Genomic DNA, 20,951 nt, shown 5'->3' with positions numbered 1-20,951 from the left:
ATAAATACAAACTTGCCTGTAAAATGAAAATAAACCCTAAGCTAGCTACAATGTAACTATTAGTTATATTGTAGCTAGCTTAGGGTTTATTTTACATGTAAGTATTTAGTTTTAAATAGGAATGATTTAGGTAATGATTGTAAGTTTTATTTAGATTTATTTTAATTATATTTAAGTTAGGGGGGGTTAGGGTTAGGTTTAAGGGTTAATAAATTTAGTATAGTGGTGGCCACATTGGGGGTGGCAGATTAGGGGTTAATAAATGTAGGTAGGTGGCGGCGATGTTAGGAGCGGCAGATTAGGGGTTAATAATATTTAACTAGTGTTTGCGATGCGGGAGTGCGGCGGTGTAGGGGTTAATATGTTTATTATAGTGGTGGCAACATTGGGGGCGGCAGATGAGGGGTCAATAAATACAATGTAGGTGTCGGCGATGTTGGGGGCAGCAGATTAGGGGTTAATAAGTATAAAGTAGGTGGCGGCGATGTCCGGAGCGGCAGATTAGGGGTTAATAAGTATAATGTAGGTGTCGGCAATGTCGGGGGCGGCAGATTAGGGGTTAATAAGTGTAAGATTAGAGGTGTTTAGACTCGGCGTTCATGTTAGGGTGTTAGGTGTAAACATACATTTAGTTTCCCCATAGGAATCAATGGGGCTGCGTTACGGAGCTTTACGCTGCTTTTTTGCAGGTGTAAGACTTTTTTTCAGCCGGCTCTCCACATTGATGTCTATGGGGAAATCGTGCATGAGCACGTAAACCCAGCTCACCCCGGCTTTCAGCAGCGCTGGTATTGGTGACAATAATGTGCAAATTAGCACCGCACCCCTCATAACGCAAAACTCCTAATCTAGCCGAAAGTTAATAGGAGGACTAGACTCCGAAAAGCTATAAATAACAAAATTTCCTTAACAAAGAACAAAAAATTGTTCAAATGAAAAATAAGGAGAATTTTTAACAAACTGTCTGATACAGGATCCTTTGAGCCAAAAAAAACTTCATCAGTAGAATAAACTTAAGTATGCTGTCGGTCGGAACAAAATTAATTCAATCTTAACAATTTTGAAAAGACCTCGTAAATTTACTTAAAGGCAAAATAGCAGTCATAATCTTTTATGATATAAGCAACAACATGTGATGTTTGCAGATGAAATCAAGTACATGAACTGAATATGTAAAAAACAGTAAATGTTATTGTACATGTAGAAACATTGCTAGCATAAAACATTATAAATAAATGCCACATAATTGAGCCGAAGATCAACAGCTTAAAAATGAAAAGAACACACTTAGCTTTGTAGAATTGTGTTCCAGGGCATCATAGTTTCTACAGTAACATCAGAGTCAGGATCAGAATTAAACATCTCGCAAAATGTAACAGAAAAAGAAAAATAACATTAGGCAAAACATTCAATTTCCACAATGTAACAGTTTCAGTAGAGAAAAACAAAAGATAGTACTTCTTTCTTTTTTTTTTTTTTTTTAAATAAAATTAAAAAGCAGGCATAATAGCTTTCAAAGTTCATGAAAACAGCGAGCAATAGAGGGGTAAAATAACTAAAATTTGGCACCAAGAATGACGCATTACGCAAAAAAAGTTTACATTTTTTGGCGCAAAACTAACACCAGGAAATGACACAACTTGCGTCATAACAACCGCGATTTCACGCCAAAACAACTAGCGTCAACAAAGACGCAGGAAATTATGAAATTTGCGCCATCAAAGGCGCAACTTCGTGGCAAAAAATTTTGCGCCAAGAATGACGCAATAAAAAACAGCATTTTTATGCCCTTGTGAGCCTAGATTTGCCCGCGAAAAAATGAAAGTTAAATTAGAAAAAGACTAAACACCAAGTATGAAAAAAGTTTAAATAAACTTCCCAAACATGATTCCTATACTGAAACTGTTTAGACTGCAAAGGGAAATACACATAGACCTTACTCATGGCAAATATAAGCAAAATACATATATTTAAAAACTTATATTACTACATAAAGTGCCAAACCATAGCTGAGAGTGTCTTAAATAATGATACATACTTACCAAAAGACACCCATCCACATATAGCAGATAGCCAAACCAGTACTGAAAACTATCAGCAGCGGTAATGGTATATAAGAATATATCATCGCTCTGAAAAGGGAGGTAGGAGATGAATCCCTACGACCGATAACAGAGAACTCTTGAAAAGATTTCCCGTATGAGAAACCATAAAATCAATAGGCAATACTTTCTTCATATCCCTCTGACAAACACTGTACTCTGAGAGGAATTGGGCTTCAAAATGCTTAGAAGCGCTTTTAATAGAACAAATCATAAAAATCAAGCACAAACTTACTTCACCACCTCCATAGGAGGCAAAGTTTGTGGGTGTGGTGAGGGGTGTATTTATAGGCATTTTGAGGTTTGGGAAACTTTGCCCCTCCTGGTAGGATTGTATATCCCATACGTCACTTGCTCATGGACTCTTGCCAATTACATGAAAGAAAATTCATTCAAATAAGAAAATTATCACTGCTGGGTAAAGGACTGAACTAATTATCAGTATTAAGGCTCAGTCTCAGTAGTGAACTCCCGTCTAGCCCAGACAGTGATTAGGCAACTTTGGTATAGACACTGTGCAATCTGTGCTTTATGCAAATTTACAATCTGGTACAAAACATCAATCGCTTTTCAAAGTGTTGTTATACCTAGTAAACTGTAAAAGTACCTTGGGACCATGATGGCCTTCCGTGTATTATTACCGTAAAGATGTAAATCCGCCTCCGAGCTCCACACTCGCTTCACTCGGCAATGGTCCTGTGACCAATCCGGAAGTTCAGTTCCCAGGTTCAAAAGACAACGGCAGCTGCAGGATCGTAAAGAGACGTCCCAGCCTCTTGTCAAATACGATACTCAAAGAAACAGGAAAACAAGCCAATGGTGTAATTTATTTCACAAGCGGTAAACAGCAACATGTCATATGTGATACAGCAGGTCAGGTAAACATCCTATGCGTTTCATGCCGACAGGAACTTCGCCAGGGATAGTGAATACACTCCTCCTCCATTTTATCAGGTATACAATCTAGTCAATTTGTAATCAGTGTTCAGGTGCACAACTAGTTTTAATTCAGGTGATACATATATTTCAAAACATTGCATAAGCTAAAAGTGTCAGCATTTGGCCACAAAGTATTATCCTCACATTGAGCAAACACAAATCTCTATGGAAGAACAAAATAAAGTCCCAGAGAATAGTAAAAGTGGTGACAGTGCATCACGACACAGAATATCATCCCCTACTATTCAGAATATATGAAAAAAACATATAATATAACTTTGTCTATTTCGTAAACCATATAAACATAGGGTTAAATATTCTAATACCGTAATGCAAAAGTAAGCACACACATTCGTCTATGAACAAGCGAGGAAACACAGAAAAAAAAACGCAACCAATATAATATACAAAAACACAACAAGAATATTAATGAAAGATGAAGACTATCAGAACTATTCTAACCGGACTATGGGAATAAGTAAAAAATATCATAAAATAGATACATACTTGCTTGTACAGAGATACAGATATTACTGGTTACATTTGATGTAATCTATATCGCAACTGCATATTATGAATCTTAGTATATATATTAACGCATAGAAATACAAAATATCTTTGCAGACATACCAAAACTCAGGGTATTTTATTGCCTTTGACTTCACACATAGGGTATTGTAAAGATATCAGGTAGGAAAGTATATACATAGATATAAGAAACTAACTGTTTCAAAAGTATACATGTATGATGTGTTGCTGTTTACAGCTAGTTAAATAAATTACACTATTCGATGACCACCATTGGATCGTTTTCCTGTTTCTTTGTATAACACAAAGAACACTTGATCTCCCACTACCAAGTGTTAACATAGCTAGAAGTTAACTTTTTAAATGACTCGGTAGTGCTGGTACTACAAGTTGAAAGTAAAAATTTTGTGCTTGCACGAAATCCGCTGCACACAAACAGTTAACCAGAGGATATCTTGTTCGCAATATCACAAGAAACCCTAATAAAGTCAATAGAGCAGTGATGTAAAAAAAAATCTAACAACTACACTCGCGGTTAACCCCCATTGGAATAAGCCCCCTACTCTAATGACTCCTAAACTGTCACAACCCCCTCCAATGGGATGGCAATGGGATTTGCATGCTACAACGCTTGCAGAGTACTACCGTGTAAAACGAATTCCAAGAGGACTTAGAATGAGCACTTGTCCAACACTCTTAAAAAATAAGTATTGCGACAAATTTGAGGCCATTATTAAAGGACAGTCAACACCCGACATAACAGTGTCCCATATTTTTTAAACACAAACTAAGATCCGCCTGCACCGCACCATTTCTGTCTTACCTACTTCCTTCTCCTATTAATTATCGACGATACATGCAATAATCTGAACTAAATATGGCCGCCTAACTCCCCCCACGTTACGTAGCTACCTTCTTTTTGAAAGCATCCGCCAATCAGAATGCAATCCTCGGTTATAAATTCCAAACTCGTTCACAGAGTTTAGCGCATGCACAATTGCATAGGAACCAAAAAGCGGAACTTTATTGCGCAAATACGTTTCTGCCGGATTCAATATGTAACAGTACCTTATTACGCTAATACGAGGTAATTGTCATCGGCATTGAAAGTTTTATTTTGGCCGTTCTCAATGTTAAAATCTATATAATTATTTTAATTCTATTGGTTCAAATTCATTGTTAAGTCATCTATCATCTGACTGCTAACAACAAATGTGCATGCGCAATGACGTATGATGAGCGTCATCAATACTTACATGAACGTGCCTGTAATGGCATAGAGATGGGGAAGAAGGATGAAGGGGAGAAGTTAGGCGGCCATATTTTGTGCTGAATATAACAGATAACGTGAACGATTACTAGGACGAGTGAAAAGGTAATAAAGAAGGGATGCGGTGCAGGCGGATCTTCTATTGTGTATAAACAATATGGGATCCTGTTATATCGGGTGTTGACTGTCCCTTTAACAAGTGCTCTTTTGATATTATAGTCCCCACGGTAGAATCACTATTGAAGGAGATCAATAAACAGGAGGTAGAGTTAGCCACCAAGAAGGAAGCTGTCAATACTAATAACAGTGGAGGATATGGATAAGCTTATACAACAGATGGATGAAAAGATAAATCACCTGCAGAAAGAATTGAAAGAAAGAAAAAAACGCATAAAGTTCATACGGGATGAACAGGATTACTTACAGGGCAGAGTGCACTGATGGCGACAGAGTTACTACAGCAACCGCAGTAAACAACCAAGAGGAAAGCGGGTAACCAATCAGTGCCAGAAGAAAGGCCCACGTGACCCGGAAAGAGAGACGGCAACGGAAACAGCGTCGAGTTCCATGAGTCTGAGTGGAGAAGAAACAAGTGGAGAGCTGGAAGGAAACACAGATGCAAAGCAATTGCTAGTGAGGAGGTCAAACAGACAGGGCCAATGGAATCAGAAAGTGAGCTAACTCTACTGTATAGAGGACTGTCATTTTGCCCAAGCACACAAACAGACTTTTTTGAGATCAATAAAGATCTGAACAGGCTATACTGTAATATTAAGCTTCAAGTACAATTTGCTAGTGAAGGTAGCTAAGAGATTACTCATTGCATTGACTCTAATCTGTGGACTAAAGACATAAAACAACAGTTTAGCGACACAGCCACATATAAGAAATTAGAACAAAATCCAGTACATAAGATACAGTGGGAATTGTTGGCCTGCCTGCATAGGGCAGAGAAGAATGGTATCATTAATGCCAAATTCAAAAAAGTTTTTCTACAATAAAGAGCCAAGAACACCAGTATTTTATACGGTACCAAAGATACATAAAAACCTGACTGCTCTCCCAGGCAGGCCAATAATAATAATAATGTGTCAATTTTTCTACACAAACTGTTGCAAACAGAAGTTGCTAAATGCAGCTCATATATTAAAGATACAGGAGACTTCCTTGAAAAAGCGAAAGAATTGTTTCTACCAAATGAGAAATTTATAATGTATACATTGGATGTCAAAAGCCTGTATACATGTATAAAACATGAAACAGGTATAGGTATCATTAACAGAGTACTCAGAGTAGACAAGAAAATATCAGAGCAGCAATGCATGTTTGTAGAAGAGTTGTTAAGACTTATTTTGTACTGGAACTACTTCCTTTTTCAAGATGATTGGTTTATTCAGATTAAATGAACTGCCATGGGGTCCAACGTTGCCCCATCATAGGCCAACCTATTCATGAATATGGTAGAGGAAAAGATCATGTATGAGAATGGTCTATTCAAATTTCATGGAGGTGCCTGGGGGTGCTTCATTGATGATGTGTTTGGCGTATGGTGGGGCAGCATGGACTCCTTGTTAGAGTTTGTTTCAGGATTAAATGTGGCAGACAGAGGCTTGGAATTTACACTAAATTACAAAAAAGGTGCTAGATTGGAGTTTGACCTGTACACAAAAGAAACCGACAGAAATATCTTACTACAATATAATAGCTTTCATCTGCGTAATCTAGTAGAATCTTTTCCTAAAAGCCTATTGATAAGGGTCAATAAGATAGTAACAGAACCACACAATTTAACTATAAGATCCTATGAGATGCAAAATAAATTTCTAGATAGAGGGTATCCCAAGGCTGTGTTAGACAAGTGCAGCCAAAATCTAGAAAAGATTGTTTCAAAAGTAGACAAAAAGAAAATGTTTTTTTTCCTCTCAATAGTGCCCATGGAAATCAAATAGCTAAAATAATAAACAAACATTGTCCTATACTTAAAAATTGCAATAGCCAGGTTAAGGAATTTCAAGAACGCCCCATTATTGCATACAAGCGAGTAACACATTTAAGGGACCATTTCATCAGGTCTGACATAGGCACTACTAAGCAGAAAGAACAAAGATTTCTGGGCAAGAAAAACCTAGGTTGCTACATCCCAGAAGTGGTCAAAAATGAGAAATTAGCATGGACTCCATAGACTTTGATCAAGTACGCTTAAAACCCCCCCACTTATCACATGCTTACCTAACACTGCATTAGACCTAAAGCACTAAACCCGAAGGTAGTGAAGAATATTTTACATTACAATGTTCTTCACATAGAAGAAAATGTTCTTTTAATTTTTAAATGTATATTTCTATATATATTTGATTAAGGGCTAAATTACGAGTGGAGCGCTATTTATCGCTCCCTCTCGCGTTAAAGGGACAGGCTAGTCAAAATTAAACTTTCATGATTCAGATAGGGCATGCAATTTTAAACAATTTTCCAATTTACTTTTATCAACAAATTTGCTTTGTTGTCTTGATATTCTTTGCTGAAAGTTAAACCTAGGTAGGCGCATATACTAATTTCTAAGCCCTTGAAGGCTGCCTCTTATCTCAGTGCATTTTGACAGTTTTTCTTAGTTAGACAGTGCTAGTTAATGTGTGTGTCAGATAGATAACATTTTGCTCACTCCCATGGAGTTATATATGTCAGCACCGAGTGGCTAAAATGCATGTCTGTCAAAAGAACTGAGATAAGGGGGTAGTCTGCAAGGTAATCACAGAGGTAGAAAGTATATTAATATAACAGTGTTGGTTTAGTTATGCAAAACTGGTGAATGGGTAATAAAGGAATTATCTATCTTTTTAAACAATAACAAATTTCAAGTAGACTGTCCATTTAACTGCAGAGGACTCCAATGCATTTATATATATATATATATATATATATATATATATATACTGTACATATATATATACATATGTATTTATGTGTTTATATGTGTATATATGTCTGTAAATACATATAAATACATAACTACATATGTGTACATATATAATATATATATATATATATATACATATTTAGAAATGTATATATATGCATTTCTATGTTAAAGTCATTTGAAGCCTCTTTTTCTAACACCTATGACCTCATATCTTTGAGTCCTGATAACTTTTGATTGCATTTTTTTTTAAATATAATTTTTATGTATTTTTATGCAACTTTTTTGTCGAGAATAACAGTTAACCAGAGCTCTAAAGTCACGATAAACCCCTTATCACTCGCTCACGCACAACAGTAAGCACTCCACTCATAATCTAGCCCTAAATTTTTGTAAAATATATATCTATACCTATATATCTATATGAAAAACCTCTATTATTGAGCTGCTCAAAACAGTGAAGACCAAAGTAGTTGATCACTACAACAATGGTTACTATGGCAACACTCAGGCCATAAAGTATACACAAGCAAAAACAAAAGCCCCTTGCTATTGCTGCATCATGCTAGTGTTTGTAGTTCTGCAAGTGGTGGGCTGCAGGTACAAAGGGGGGCAAAATTAAATTTTCTGTGGCGGTTATTGAACCCCTTTAGAACCGCCACTGAAAATATCTCCTTTAAAAAGGCTCCCAGTGTATTATATTTATAACTAGAATATAAACTATTTCAAACTTGTGACAAGATGAGAGACTAAGATAAATAAATCTTGCCTTTTACACTTCATCCCATTGTAACTTCAAAATGTGGCATAAAACTCACTAAAAGACATTCAGTGAAAGATAAAGCTCACACACTTTACTCCAATAACACTGAAACAAACAAACATGCTGGTAAATTATGTATTTGAAATATCACTTTTATAGGAAGCCCTAGTGTTAGGCCAAATAGCTTAAGGCCATGCTCATGATAAAGACTCACAGAGGGGCATTAAAAAAATATGCTTTTGTTTCTTTTCTGTTTTTGTCCTGAGACGTTAGTTTTTGGTAGTTTAGGGGCTCCTGGTACTGCTGATATTCTAACCTTCATAGCCTAATACACAACTGCAAAATCTCTAGCAGTCAAGTGCAGGCTCCTTACTTTCCTCCCCTTTCTGCTTCTCACTGTTTTATGCTGTCAGCCTCATCATAATAAGGAAGTGAGGGGGGGGGGGCACAGGTAACAATGAACATATAATATCTAGGGTGGGGGGGCTGCATCCTTTGCAACCAGAAGTAAAAAGCATTTCTTATACTCTCTTCTTTGTGCCTCCTCTTACACTCTGCTTTATTTACTCTCTCTCCAGCCAATCTTTCTCTTATCTCTCTCGATCCCTTCTCTTTCTGCCCTCTTCTTTCTCCTACACCTTCCCTTTACTTTCTTCTCTCTTTTTCATCTATCTCCCTATCCTCTCTCTTCATACTCCCTCTCACCTTTCTCCCACTCTCCCTCCTTTCTCTTCTCTCTCTATTTACTCCTCTGACTCTATTTCTCCTTCTTCTCTCTTTCTTCCCCTCTTCTTCTTCCTTATATTTTTCTTTGATCTCTCTCTGCATTCTCTTCTCTAAACTCAACTCTGTCTACTCCTGTTGTCCTATCTCTCGCTTCTCTTTTCCCTTCTATCTCTACACTTTATCTCTCCCTCACTCTCCATTCTCTATCAATTCTGTCTTTACTCTCTCAGTTATCTTCACCTTCTCTCTTTTCCATCTCTCTCCCTCTCCTCTTCATCCCGCCTCTTACCTTTCTCGCACTCTTCATCCCTCATCCTTTGTCCTTCCTTTCTATTCATTCTGACTCTATTTATCTTTCCTCTCCCCCCTCTCTGTTGTTTTTCCTTTTTTTTTTAAACTTAACTGTCTTCTCTTGTTGTCCTCTCTCTCTCTCTCTCTCTCTCTCTCCCTTCTCTTATCTTTTCTATCCCTCCTTCTCTATCAACTCTGTCTTCTCTCTCTCCCTTCTCTAACCATTCTCTTTATTCTCTCTTTACTCTTTCTTTTCCCTATCTCTTATCTCTCCATCACTCTGTCTTCCTTTGTCTCTCCTCTCTCATCCTCCCCCTCTCTTTCTCAATTCTTCCTCTCTACTTTATTTTTCTCCTTTTGACTTTTTCTCTCTCATCACGGTTTATTTTCTCTTTCTTTCTCTTTTTCTCCTTTCTCTTTTCCTTGCATTGTTATTGAAATATTTGGTACAATGGAAGTACAGATATAAATTACTTTCTAAATAAAGAAAGAAAAAGAGGAGAAAATATTGCACACAACCAGGTGTAATAAAAATTACTTGCCAATTCTAGAGCCTTTGATCACTTTTTTTTTTTTTATTAGGCCATGAAGTGCTGTCAAACCTTCCTCTTCAGATGATGCTGTATTTCAACCTTTTTTACTTCCCATTCTGGTTTTTATCAGAGATCATAATATTGGAACTCAAGGTGAGCAGTTGATTTTTGCCTTGATATATGCAAAACATTTAGGCGTACAATATAATAAAAGGGCATGGTCACCATGATTGTTTCTTTTGAAAAATCTTTTTCTTCCTTAAAAAAAAACAATCAAAATGCAGATTTCACAAAGGATCTGATGATCATAAACTTGGGGCCTGATATTCAAAACCTTGCAGTTCAGGCGAGATATTCTAAGAAGTCTCGTCGGTACGGTGAGGCCCTTAAAAAAAGTTTAGAAACACAAATTTTATCTTGAGAATTTATCTTTATGTTGCTATGTAGTGTAATCTATGTAACACTACACAAACAGAGACTTCTACATTACAATACAAGGTCTAAAAAAAAATCCCAAAATGTTTGTGTGATTTCTCTCACTGCTGGCAAGGTGAATATTTGCCCATGAAGAGAATTCTTGTAGAATATTTGGGATCTTCTTTTGGGCATTAGATTGAAATGTGGCTTTTGAGATATATATTGACCCTTGGAGTTCTGGCTGTATGGGAAAGAGGTAGTTTGGCTTCAAAATCTTACAGTGATAAGTATATTGATGTTTTAGATGAACAGAACATTTCTATAATGCATATGAAAGATTGCTATTTAAATAAATTAAATAATAATGTTTGATAGGCCTTGTGGTCTTATTCCTCACTGTCTGATAAGCAGATATTCCAAGTGATCATTTCTATGCATTTTTTTTTACATTTAAGTATGATTGGAGCCAGTTAATTAGATTTATTATGAGATGGAAGAAAGGGAGTTCCTTATGTTAATTTGAGCATTCCATACACACTGTTTCTAAACATGGCTGGATTCACTACAAACCCTGAAAATTTTAAGTAAATTCTCTAATACACATTTGTTATGGGAGGGAGATAATTAACATCATACACTCCTACAGTAAAAAAATTGAATAGCTGAATGTCAATTCTATGGCAAATATCTGCCATTGTGGACGGTGCACTTGGCTCATTATTTCAAACAGAGTTCCATGGGGTCTGGAAGAAAGAACTACTAGAGCAGAGGTCAGCTATATTCTATGGCATGTGTGCAGAGTGTGGCACATGGAGTCATTTTGAATGGCAACACAACCTTTTAATTCTACCACACTACATTGTAGGGAACTAAAAGCAGTATATTGCGAGGCTTGGGGGAAACTAAGATTTGGGGATCACAGAGGAACTTTAGGGTTGACAAAGACTTCAGGTCTAGTATGGTTTTAGGGTGACAGAGGGGCTGTAGGGCCAAGGTTCTGATCTGACGTGAATAAGTGGGAACATAATGGCTGCAGAGCTAGGAGTTCAATTTGATGTTTGGTCTTTATTATTATTATTATTATGGAAAATAGAAGATAATATATCATTCCATAGAGACAAAATGGATTTGGAGACTGGATACTATGTCACCAAAGAGTCTCAACTAGGAGTTTAATTTGCTACCTTTTATTAAATATAATTTTGTACTTTGGAATAAATCCCTATACTATAGGTTGCTAAATACTGACAGAGTTGTGGCCCCTTTAAACAAGCTGTTTTTCCTTTTGATTGTTTTTAATGGGTGGTCCAATTTGATTTTGTCAATCTAGGGTTAAAATTGGTACTTTAGAATTTGTATAATTAATGTAGATACACGCCCCTATGAGGCCTGATAATTAGTCACCTGCTATAATTGGAGTGTGTTTTATTATGTGTTAGCTTGAGAACGGGGCATGAGCACCGAAAAGTTGCTGCAGCTTTATTAAAGGTTGTTCCTACTTTATGGAGTGCTACCTTCTCTTATATTTTCTATATCCATTGGTAGTGGATTTATGAGAGGATTCCTGAAGGTGTAAGCACCTTTTAAAAGTCTGAATCTCAGCTCATTTGCACAATGTTGGAGTGCTGATCTGAACTTTGTTTTCAACTATTATTATTCAAGTAAAAAGATAAGGCTGGCACACATGGTCTCATTATAGTATTACTTTGGCACAGCGCTCATAAAAGTTGCCAGCCCCTGCACTGGTGTAAGAAAGAGAGGGTCTGTCTGAGAATGTTGTAAACTTCTGGGTATAGCCGGGCTCTTCAGAACCCTTCATGTGCCAAGATAATGAATTTGGATTATTTCAGTTGTATTTAAAAAAAATAAAAAATAGCGTAAATTGGAGAGTTTAATTGTGGTAGAGGACTCATTTATTACAACCGTCTTGTTGTAAAGTATCCTCTGTTGTTTAGTGTGTAAGTACAATTTTATTATCATCCCCTGCATTATAAAGGCTCAGATAAGGACCCTAGAACCCCTGCAATATAAATAATTTGTCACCCTAACAATGCATAAGACAAGTTAAGATCTCAGTGACTTGATGCAAATGACTGTGATCTATATCTACAGTTAAGGAATTTAAAATAAATACTGTTGCAGTAACAATTTATGTAGCCCAACATTTCTACTGGAGCTGGCAAGGTGTTCCTAAAGAAGAGTGAAGTAGTTAAATTGTGTTATTGACACCTTGGGGTAGATTTAACAAGCAGCGGATGCTGCAATCTACCCCCAAAGTTTTTCTGAAACTTAAGTTAAGAAGCAGCGGTTGTAAGCAATGTCGGGCGGACATGATTTGCTACAGCGAATCATGTCTGCCCGCCATTTAATAAACTACCCCCTTGTATCTATCTTTTCTCATGAACCCATTTTTAGCTTCAAACCTGCCTCCATTAGTCTCTCAGTCTTGTGTTCTCTTAAAGGGACATGAAACCCCAAAAAATTCTTCCATGATTAAGATAGAACATACACTTTTCAATATCTTTACAATTTACTATTATTATTACATTTGCTTCATTCCGTTGTATCCTTTGTTGAAGAAGCAACAATGTACTACTGTGGACTAGCTGAACAGTTTAGTGAGCCAATGACAAGAAGAATAAATGTGCAGCCATCAATCAGCAGCTAGTTCTCAGTAGTGTGTTGCTGCTCCCGAACCTAACTAGGGATGCTTTTCAACAAAAGATACCAAGAAAACAAAACAAACTAGATACTATAAGAAAATTGGAAATTTGTTCAAAATTGCATGCTTTATGTGAGTCATAAAAGTTACATTTTTACTTTACTGTATTTAAGGCAGAAAATAATTGTAAAATCAGTGAGGATAAATACTTTTATGCATGAACATTATTGTAGGAGACTTCATGCTGGAAGTAGGTTGTCTTTATATATAAATATATATTTATATTATTATTAGTTGTAGAGTTAAGATTAAAAAGAAACATGAGCCTGTCTGTTTAATATAGCTGTTTAATAAGATATAATTAATTAACTAAAAATGCTAAGTGCAAAACATCCTTATGGGAGGAAAAGAGTGTTGTATTGATATCTATATCTCTGTTCTACTGCACATGTGTGAACCAACATGCATTACTATTACATCCATATGGAAGTGCGTTGAATGGTTAGTAAGGATATTTTTTTTTCCATAGCAAGGAAATTAGTGAAAAATGCCATTAAATATAAATAATACTCATTTGCCAAACTAAAGCTGCATTATTAATGGGTAAATGCTTGCAAAAAAAAACATTTGAGATGCAAAGCTGCAGTTTTTTGTAGTTTCTAATTTGTATGCACTGTTTCTATGCACATTATAAATAACCAGATTTTTTTCAGTTTCATTTGCTTTCTAGCTACTATAAGTTTCTACTTGTCACAGCTTTGGTCGTACTTATGGTAGTTGAAATTCTGAGATTGTACCTGGGATACATTGGAAATTTACATGAAAAGGTAAACACACATTTTCTTTTGCATATGCTAACAAATTCAGCAGTATAATAATGCATACAATTTAGGTTATATAGCTGATTCAGGGCCAGATTACGAGTGGGGCCATAACGTTTGCGTGCAAGCGATAAGGGGTTTATCATGGGTGTACAGCTGGTATTACTAGTTGAAAGTAAACGTGATTGCTGGAGCACAATCACAATTTACACTACAATTACTACCGTGTCCTCTGTTAACTGTTTTGTGAATCAAAAAAGTGTCTCAAAACACATAAAAATACACTACAAAATACAGTTACATTCATAATAACACCATCTAATAAAATAATTAAAAAAATATATAGCACAAAAAAGTTATAAGGGTTCAAAGGATATGAGATCTCAGGTGTTAGATATCATTGACAAGGGAGTCAAATTTGTACCCAAAAAGGCCAAAATGTTCAAAAACATTCTTTCCCCCTCTATGCTTCCCACACGTAGACACAGTACATAGTTAAAACAAAAACATGGTTGTTTTAAATGTCGAGGGACATGCTGTAAGACATGTGAACATGTTCTCCAGGGCAGTACTTTTGAGTCAAGGGCAGCTGACATTAACTAATCATTTGACATACGGTACTTCATAAATTGTAATACAACTCATGTAATATACCTGCTCACATGTATTGGCTGTACATTCAGTACACAGGGAAAACAAAGAGGGCACTCAGGGATAGCTTCTTGCAACATCTGAGATCCATTGAGGATCCTGAATCTAACACCCCCAAAGCCAGACATTTCAGAACACATCACAATTCAGACAGTAAAGATCAAGATCAAGGTATTGATTTTGTCCCAGTTGGTAGACGAGGTGGCAATAGGGAGGACAAACTGAATGAAAGGGAGGTATTTTGGATTTTAACTCTGGGTACCAGGGTACCCAATGGTCTAAATTCCCGTATGGATGTGGATCTGTTTATAAAACAAGCCAAATATATTTTCATGCGTAATGCAGTTTATATATACTATTTGACATTGATAAAAACATAATTTATGCTTACCAGATACATTTCTTTCCTTCCTAGCAGGGAGAGTCTACAACTTCATTCCTTACTGTTGGGAAATACAACACCTGGCCACCAGGAGGAGGCAAAGACACCCCAGCCAAAGGCTTAAATATCCATCCCACTTTCCCTATCCCCCAGTCATTCTGCAGAGGGAACAAGTAAAAGTAGGAGAAACATCATGATATAAAGGTGCCAGAAGAAATAATATAAAAAGAGAGCCGCCCATCAAAAAATAAATTACGGGCGGGGTTGTGGACTCTCCCTGCCAGGAAGGAAAGGAATTTATCTGGTAAGCATAAATTATTTTTTTCCTACCATAAGGCAGGGAGAGTCCACAACTTCATTCCTTGCTGTTGGGAAACCTATACCCAAGCTCCAGAGGACACTGAATGAATAACGGGAGGAAACAGAAAAAAGAGGCAGGCCCTATTCTGAGGACACCACAGCCTGCAAAGCTTTTCTCCCGAAAGCTGCATCAAACTTGTAAAATTTACAAAAAGTGTGTAAGGAGGACCAGGTAGCCGCCTTACAAATCTGATCCATTGAGGCTTCGTTCTTAAAAGCCCAGGAGGAAGCCACTGCTCTAGTGGAATGAGCCGTTGTTCTCTCAGGTGGCTGTCGTTCAGCTGTCTCATAAGCTAAGCGGATGACACTCCTCAATCAGAAAGATAGGGAAGTTGACTTGTAGTAGCCTTCTGCCCCTTAAGCTTCCCCGTATAGATGACAAACAAAGAGGAAGATTGTCTGAATTCCTTAGTAGCCTGAAGATAGAACTTCAAGACACGAACCACATCCAGATTGTGAAGCAAGTGTTCCTTCGCTGAAGAAGGATTATGACAAAAGGAAGGAACAACAATTTCTTGATTAATGTTATGGTCCAACACCACCTTAGGGATTAACCCTAATTTAGTATGTAAAACCACCTTATCAGCATGGAAAACAAGGTAAGGGGAATCATACTGTAAAGCAGAAATCTCAGAAACTCTGCAAGCAGAGGCAATAGCCAGCAAAAAAGAACCTACCAAGATAACAATTTAATGTCAACAGTATGCATAGGCTAAAATTAAGCCTGATGCAAAACACTAAGAACAAGATTTAGGCTCCAAGGTGGAGCCCCAGATCTTAACAAAGGTCTGATCCTAGTAAGGACTGCACATCCAGAAGCTTAGCCATTCTCTTGTGCAGTAACACTGACAGGGCCGATATCTGTCAGGGAACTAGCAGATAGACCCTTCTCCAGTCCATTCTGGAGAAAAAGTAAAATTCCTTAACCTTATGCGAGGAAAAAAACACGCTCTTCACAGTATAAGTAAGTCCTCCACAGTTTATGGTAGATACAATGAGTAACTGGCTTACGAGCTTGAACCAGAGTGTCAATAACACTCTCAGAGAAACCTCTCTTGGCTAAGACTAAGCGTTTAATCTCTACGCAGTCAGCCTCAGAGAATCTAGATTTTGATGAACTAAAGGCCCCTGTAACAGCAGATCTCTGCAACAAGGCAACCTCCAATGAGGAGATGAGGACACCCCCACCAGAACCGCAAACCACATCCTTCAGGGCCACGATGGAGCAATCAGACTGAAAAGGGCATCTATCAATTCCGCCTGAGGATCCCTTGACCCGTACCTGGGTAGCTTGGTATTGAGGCGGGATGCCATGAGATCTATTTCTGGCGTCCCCCACTCGCTGCATATCTCTGCAAACACCTCAGGGTGGAGAGACCATTCCCCTGGGTGAAAAGATTGCCTGCTGAGGAAGTCCACTTCCCATTTGTCCATACCCGGAATGTGAATCGCTGACAGTGTACATCTGTGAGACTACGCCCACTCTAGTATCTGAGATACTTCTCTCATCGCCAAGGAACTTCTCGTTCCCCCTGATGGTTGATGTAGGCAACCGAGGTTATATAGTCTGATTGGAATCTGAAAAACTGGGACAAACCCAGAAGGGGCCATGCCTTCAAGGCATTGAAGATTGCCCGGAGTTCCAAAATATTGATCGGAAGGGAGGACTCCTCCTGAGTCCACAGACCTTGTGCCTTCTTGGCACCCCAAACGGCTCCCCAGCCAGAAAGGCTTGCATCCATAGTCACCCTCTCCCAGGACGGTCTCAAGAAGCACGTGCTTTGGGACAGATGATCTGTACAGAGCCACCAAGAGAGTGAGTCTCTCAACAGGTTGACCAGCATGATCTGTTGAGACAGATCTGAATGGTTGCCGTTCAATTGTCTCAGCATGCATAGCTGTAAGGGTCTGAGATGGAATCTTGCAAAAGGAATGATGTCCATACAGGACACCATGAATCCAATCACCTCCATAAACTGAGCCACTGAGGGTCTCAAGGAGGCCTGAAGGGCAAGACATGCCGACGTTAGCTTGCAACATCTCTGATCTGTGAGGAATATTCTTATGGATATGGAGTCTATTATTGTCCCCAGGAAAATAACCCTTGTACTTGGAGTAAGAGAACTCTTTTCCAAGTTTATCTTCCATCCATGTGATCGAAGAAGATTGAGAAGGGACTCTGAATGTTCTTCCACTAGATGAAAAGATAGTGCCTGTACCAAGATATTATCCAGGTAAGGCACTACTGCAATACCTCGTGTTCTGGCAACGGCTAGAAGAGCCCCCAGAACCTTCGAAAATATCCTTGGAGCAGTAACTAGACCAAACGGAAGAGCTATGAACTGGAAGTGCTGGTCCAGAAAGGCAAACCTCAGGAACGGAAAATGTTCCCTGTGTATCGGGACATGAAGGTATGCATCCTTCAGGTCTATTGTGGTCATAAACTGTCCTTCCTGAACCAGAGGAAGGATTGACTGTATGGTCTCCATCTTGAAAGAGGGAACACTCAGAAACTTGTTTAGGCACTTTAGCTCCAGAATTGGACGAAAAGTTCCCTCCTTCTTTGACTTTGCATTTATGCGAATAATCTGCATATTTGCGTAACAGATGAAGGAGTTAGCAATTCTCAGAGCCTTAATTCTCTCCTGAATATCCTTGAGGGGAGTCTGCACTCAATGAGCTCTGACAGAGTCACGCTGCTCCTCTGTTCTGCTGTGGCCGTTGCCACAGACACAGGCACTCCTCCTGTTGCTAGGGATACGGTAGTATATCTGCAGCACAGTGATGACTTCATCACCGCCCGCCCTGTCTTCCCTATGTAAAGGCCTCAGTCTCTCTCACCTGTGCCCAAGTGTAGGTGTTACTTATTGTGCTCCTCCTGTGCTGTATATCTGTATGTAGAATTGCTGTATTTATTCACTGTTGTTGAACTCTGCCTATTTTGACTACTCTGCTTGCCTTAAACTCTGCATTGCTGGATTGCTTAACTGTTGATGACCTCTGCCTGTTTGACTACGCTGCTTGCCTTAACCCGTGAATTGCTGGATTGCTTTACCGTTGATGAACTCTGCCTGTTTTGACTACTCTGCTTGCCATAACCACCTGAATTGCTGGACTGCTTTACTGTTGGTGAACTCTGCCTGTTTTGACTACTCTGCTTGCCTTAACCCTAAAATATTGGATTGCCATTCTGTTGCCGAACTCTGCCTGCCTGACCATTCTATTGATTTACCCTTGAACTGCCATACCGCTGGATTCCCTACCTATTGCCATCAGAGACTATCCTGTCTGTTTCCAGTCCTTTAAGTGGTTTACATTTGGCTAGATTACGAGTTGTGTGTTAAGGTAAAAAAGCAGCGTTAACAGGTCCTAACGCTGCTTTTTTACTACCGCTGGTATTACGAGTTTTAAAGGTTTAGGGTCACCGCACATTTCTTTGGCCTTACCGCAAAATGACTTATGTAAACTTTGTAAAGTCTTTTCTATGGGACTTCCATAGTGCTGGTATTACGAGTCTGTCCTGGAAGGCCAAAAAGTGAGCGGTACATCCTACCCTGTCAAGAGTCCTAACGCATTAAAAAGTCAGTAGTTAAGAGTTTTATGGTACAACGCCATAGCATAAAACTCATAACTATAATGCTAAAAAGTACACTAACACCCATAAACGACCTATTAACCCCTAAACCGAGGTCCTCCCGCATCGCAAACACTATAATACAATTTTTAACCCCTAATCTGCCGCTCCGGACACCGCCGCCACCTACATTATATTTATGAACCCCTAATCTGCTGCCCCCAACATCGCCGCAACCTACATTATATTTATTAACCCCTAATCTCCCGTCCCCAATGTCACCGCCACCTACCTACACTTATTAACCCCTAATCTGCCACCCCAACGTCGCCGCCACTATAATAAACATATTAACCCTTAAACCGCCGCACTCCTGCCTCGCAAACATTAGTTAAATATTCTTAACCCCTAATCTGCCTTCCCTAACATTGCCACCACCTACCTACACTTATTAACCCCTAATCTGCCGCCCCCAACGTCGCCGCCACTATACTAAATTTATTAACCCCTAAACCTAAGTTTAAACCTAACCCTAACACCCCCTAACTAAAATATAATTACAATAAATCTAAATAAAAATTCCTATCATTAACTAAATAATTCCTATTTAAAACTAAATACTTACCTATAAAATAAACCCTAAGCTAGCTACAATATAACTAATAGTTACATTGTATCTAGCTTAGGGTTTATTTTTATTTTACAGGAAAGTTTGTATTTATTTTAACTAGGTAGACTAGTTATTAAATAGTTATTAACTATTTAATAACTACCTAGATAAAATAAATACAAAAGTACCTGTAAAATAAAACCTAACCTAAGTTACAATAACACCTAACACTACACTATAATTAAATAAATTAACTAAATTAAATACAATTACCTAAATTAAATTAGCTAAAGTACAAAACCCCCCACTAAATTACAGAAAATAATAAAAAATTACAGATATTTAAACAAATTACACCTAATCTAATAGCCCTATCAAAATAAAAAAGCCCCCCAAAATAAAAAAAAAAAACCTAGCCTAAACTAAACTACCAATAGCCCTTAAAAGGGCCTTTTACGGGGCATTGCCCCAAAGTAATCAGCTCTTTTACCTGTAAAAAAAAAATACAAACAACCCCCCAACAGTAAAACCCACCACCCACACAAACAGCCCCCAAAATAAAATACGATCTAAAAAAACCTAAGCTCCCCATTGCCCTGAAAAGGGCATTTGGATGGGCATTAACCTTAAAAGGGCATTTAGCTCATTTGCAGGCCCAAACCCTAACCTAAAAATAAAACCCACCCAATACACCCTTAAAAAACCTAACACTAACCCCCCTGAAGATCGACTTACAGTTCTGAAGACCGGACATCCATCCTCAAGGAAGCGGCAGAAGTCTTCATCCAACCTGGCCGAAGTCCTCAACGAAGCCAGGAGAAGTCTACATCCAAGCCAGGTGAAGTGGTCCTCCAAATGGGCAGAAGTCTTCATCCAGACGGCATCTTCTATCTTCATCCATCCGACGCGGAGCGGCTCCATCTTCAAGACATCAGACGCTGAGCATTCTCTTCATCTGATGACTAACTGACGAATGAAGGTTCCTTTAAGTGACGTCATCCAAGATGGCATCCCTTAGATTCCAATTGGCTGATAGAATTCTATAGGCCAATCAGAATTAAGGTAGAAAAAATCCTATTGGCTAATGCAATCAGCCAATAGGATAGAGGTTCAATCCTATTGGCTGATTGGATCAGCCAATAGAATGCGAGCTCAATCCTATTGGCTGATTGCATTTGCCAATACGATTTTTTCTACCTTAATTCCGATTGGCTGATAGAATTCTATCAGCCAATTGGAATCTAAGAGACGCCATCTTGGATGACGTCACTTAAAGGAACCTTCATTCTTCGGGTAGTCGTCGGATGAAGAGGATGCTCCGCGTCGAACGTCTTGAAGATGGAGCCGCTCCGCGTCGGATGGATGAAGATAGAAGATGTCGTCTGGATAAAGACTTTAGCCCGTC

General features: G+C 38.3%; 1 protein-coding gene across 1 annotated transcript in view; it reads left to right on the top strand.

The window, feature by feature from the left end:
• The window catches only part of LOC128647766 (transmembrane protein 17B-like), a 76,561-nt gene that overhangs the window by 34,177 nt on the left and 21,433 nt on the right, over positions 1-20,951 (top strand). Inside the window, exons 2-3 of the mRNA XM_053700488.1 lie at positions 10,119-10,222; positions 13,862-13,975. Of these exons, the coding sequence (XP_053556463.1) occupies positions 10,119-10,222; positions 13,862-13,975 (218 nt within the window). The remainder of the gene's footprint in view (positions 1-10,118; positions 10,223-13,861; positions 13,976-20,951) is intronic.

This window comes from Bombina bombina, chromosome 2 (assembly GCF_027579735.1).
Source record: "Bombina bombina isolate aBomBom1 chromosome 2, aBomBom1.pri, whole genome shotgun sequence".
In the NCBI taxonomy this organism is placed as follows: Eukaryota; Metazoa; Chordata; class Amphibia; order Anura; family Bombinatoridae; genus Bombina; species Bombina bombina.
Note: the sequence above shows the minus strand (reverse complement) of the source record. Positions and strands in the feature narration are given on the sequence as shown.